The 1,650-nt window shown below is 41.1% G+C and overlaps 1 protein-coding gene across 1 annotated transcript; it reads left to right on the forward strand.

The window, feature by feature from the left end:
• Window positions 1-461: 461 nt before the first annotated feature.
• Window positions 462-1,151, forward strand: LOC140172599 (uncharacterized). The gene has a single exon (XM_072195737.1). It carries the CDS (start codon window positions 462-464, stop codon window positions 1,149-1,151), a length of 690 nt encoding a protein of 229 aa, XP_072051838.1.
• Window positions 1,152-1,650: the final 499 nt, after the last annotated feature.

Raw genomic sequence — 1,650 nt, forward strand, 5'->3', positions numbered from 1 at the left:
TTTCCTAACAGACGTTTTCTAAATATAAATTTCTGAAATATTTTCTGTGTTGTTTTATTAAGCCCGTATATAAAGCCGTTTGCGAGTTCCGAGAAAATGATGCAGGCCGTAAGTAGGCTTTGAGCGCGTTTTTTTGACAGCAGATGATGCGTGATGTCGCAAAGGGCCTATAATGAATTGCAAATCACACCGTAAATTCTACCTTGAGTAGATAACAAACAAAAAAGCAAACAAACAACCAAAATATACTAAATGAAATTTCTGACTTCTATGATTTTTTTTTAATTCACACGGTTCCACATCGTATCATCAGTAAATAACAAAATATTATTAACCTTTCTTACTTTATACTAAAAACTATCTTGAGTAGATAGGAAAAAACAAAGAAACAAAGAAACAAAAAACATCATTCTCTGTTGTTTTATTAGGCCCGCATTCCGAGAAAATGATGCAGATCGTAAATGATACTTTATGTGAACGATTTGCCGGAGAATCTTTCTTCAACACCGCGTCTATTTGCGGATGATTGTTTAATGTATAAGACTATCTCATGTGCTAAAGACTCTGAAGACCTTCAAAAGGATCTTGACACCCTGAGTAAATGGCAAACTAAGTGGCAGATGCGTTTTAACGCGAGTAAATGCAAAGTTATGCATATGTCATCAGCTAGGTCACCTATGTACAACAAATATAAACTTAGTGGTCAGACCTTGGAAGTCGTGAATTCCCACCCATACCTTGGTATACATCTGCAAGACGATATGAAGTGGGACACCCAAGTCGCGCACTCAACTGCCAAAGCAAGCAGAATACTGGGGCTGATTAAACGCAACCTTTATAATTGCTCCGAGCAGCTCAAGTCGACTGCCTTCACCAGTCTCGTCAGACCGCATACTGAATACGGCGCCGTTTCGTGGGATCCCCACACCATAGGTCACTGCAAACAACTGGACAGAATCCAAAGGAGTGCAGCTCGGTTTGTCAAACATAATTATGAGAAATCTGAGGGAACTGTCACCAAAATCCTTCGCGACCTTGAATGGCCACCTCTCCAGGACAGAAGGTCTGCAGCACGTCTCGCACTTATGTACAAGATTACACAAGAACTTGTCGACATACCCAGTGACCAGTTCCTAACGCCGCGCCGGTGACCCGACAAGGCCTTCGCCGCAAGAACTCACAAAATTACCAAATACCTCACTGCCGCACAAACACCTATAAGAACTCATATTTCCCACGTACCATACAGGAGTGGAATAACCTAACTGACAACATCATCACTTCTCAAAGTGTTAAGAGCTTCAAGGCACATCTGCAGACTCATCAAAACCTTAACTAACCAGCATAACCCCCCCCGCACATGCCTGGCTTATATGCTCAAAGTTTGAGCCCCGCCAGTAAACGAGAAGAAGAAGAAGAAGATGATGCAGGCCGTAAGTGGGCTCGCGCGTGTTCACAGAAGATGATGCATGTCGCAACGGGTGAATTGAAAATCGCACCGTAATGGTATCACGAGAAGATAAAAAAAAACCCAAAAAAACAGACAAACAAACATGAAATGTAAAAAAATATACCAAATGATCTTTCTGATTCGTCTCATGCTAAGTCTTATGAAATCCTATCATCAGTAGATAGGTCTAACAAAACATA

Source organism: Amphiura filiformis, chromosome 16, assembly GCF_039555335.1.
Source record: "Amphiura filiformis chromosome 16, Afil_fr2py, whole genome shotgun sequence".
Classification (NCBI taxonomy): domain Eukaryota; kingdom Metazoa; phylum Echinodermata; class Ophiuroidea; order Amphilepidida; family Amphiuridae; genus Amphiura; species Amphiura filiformis.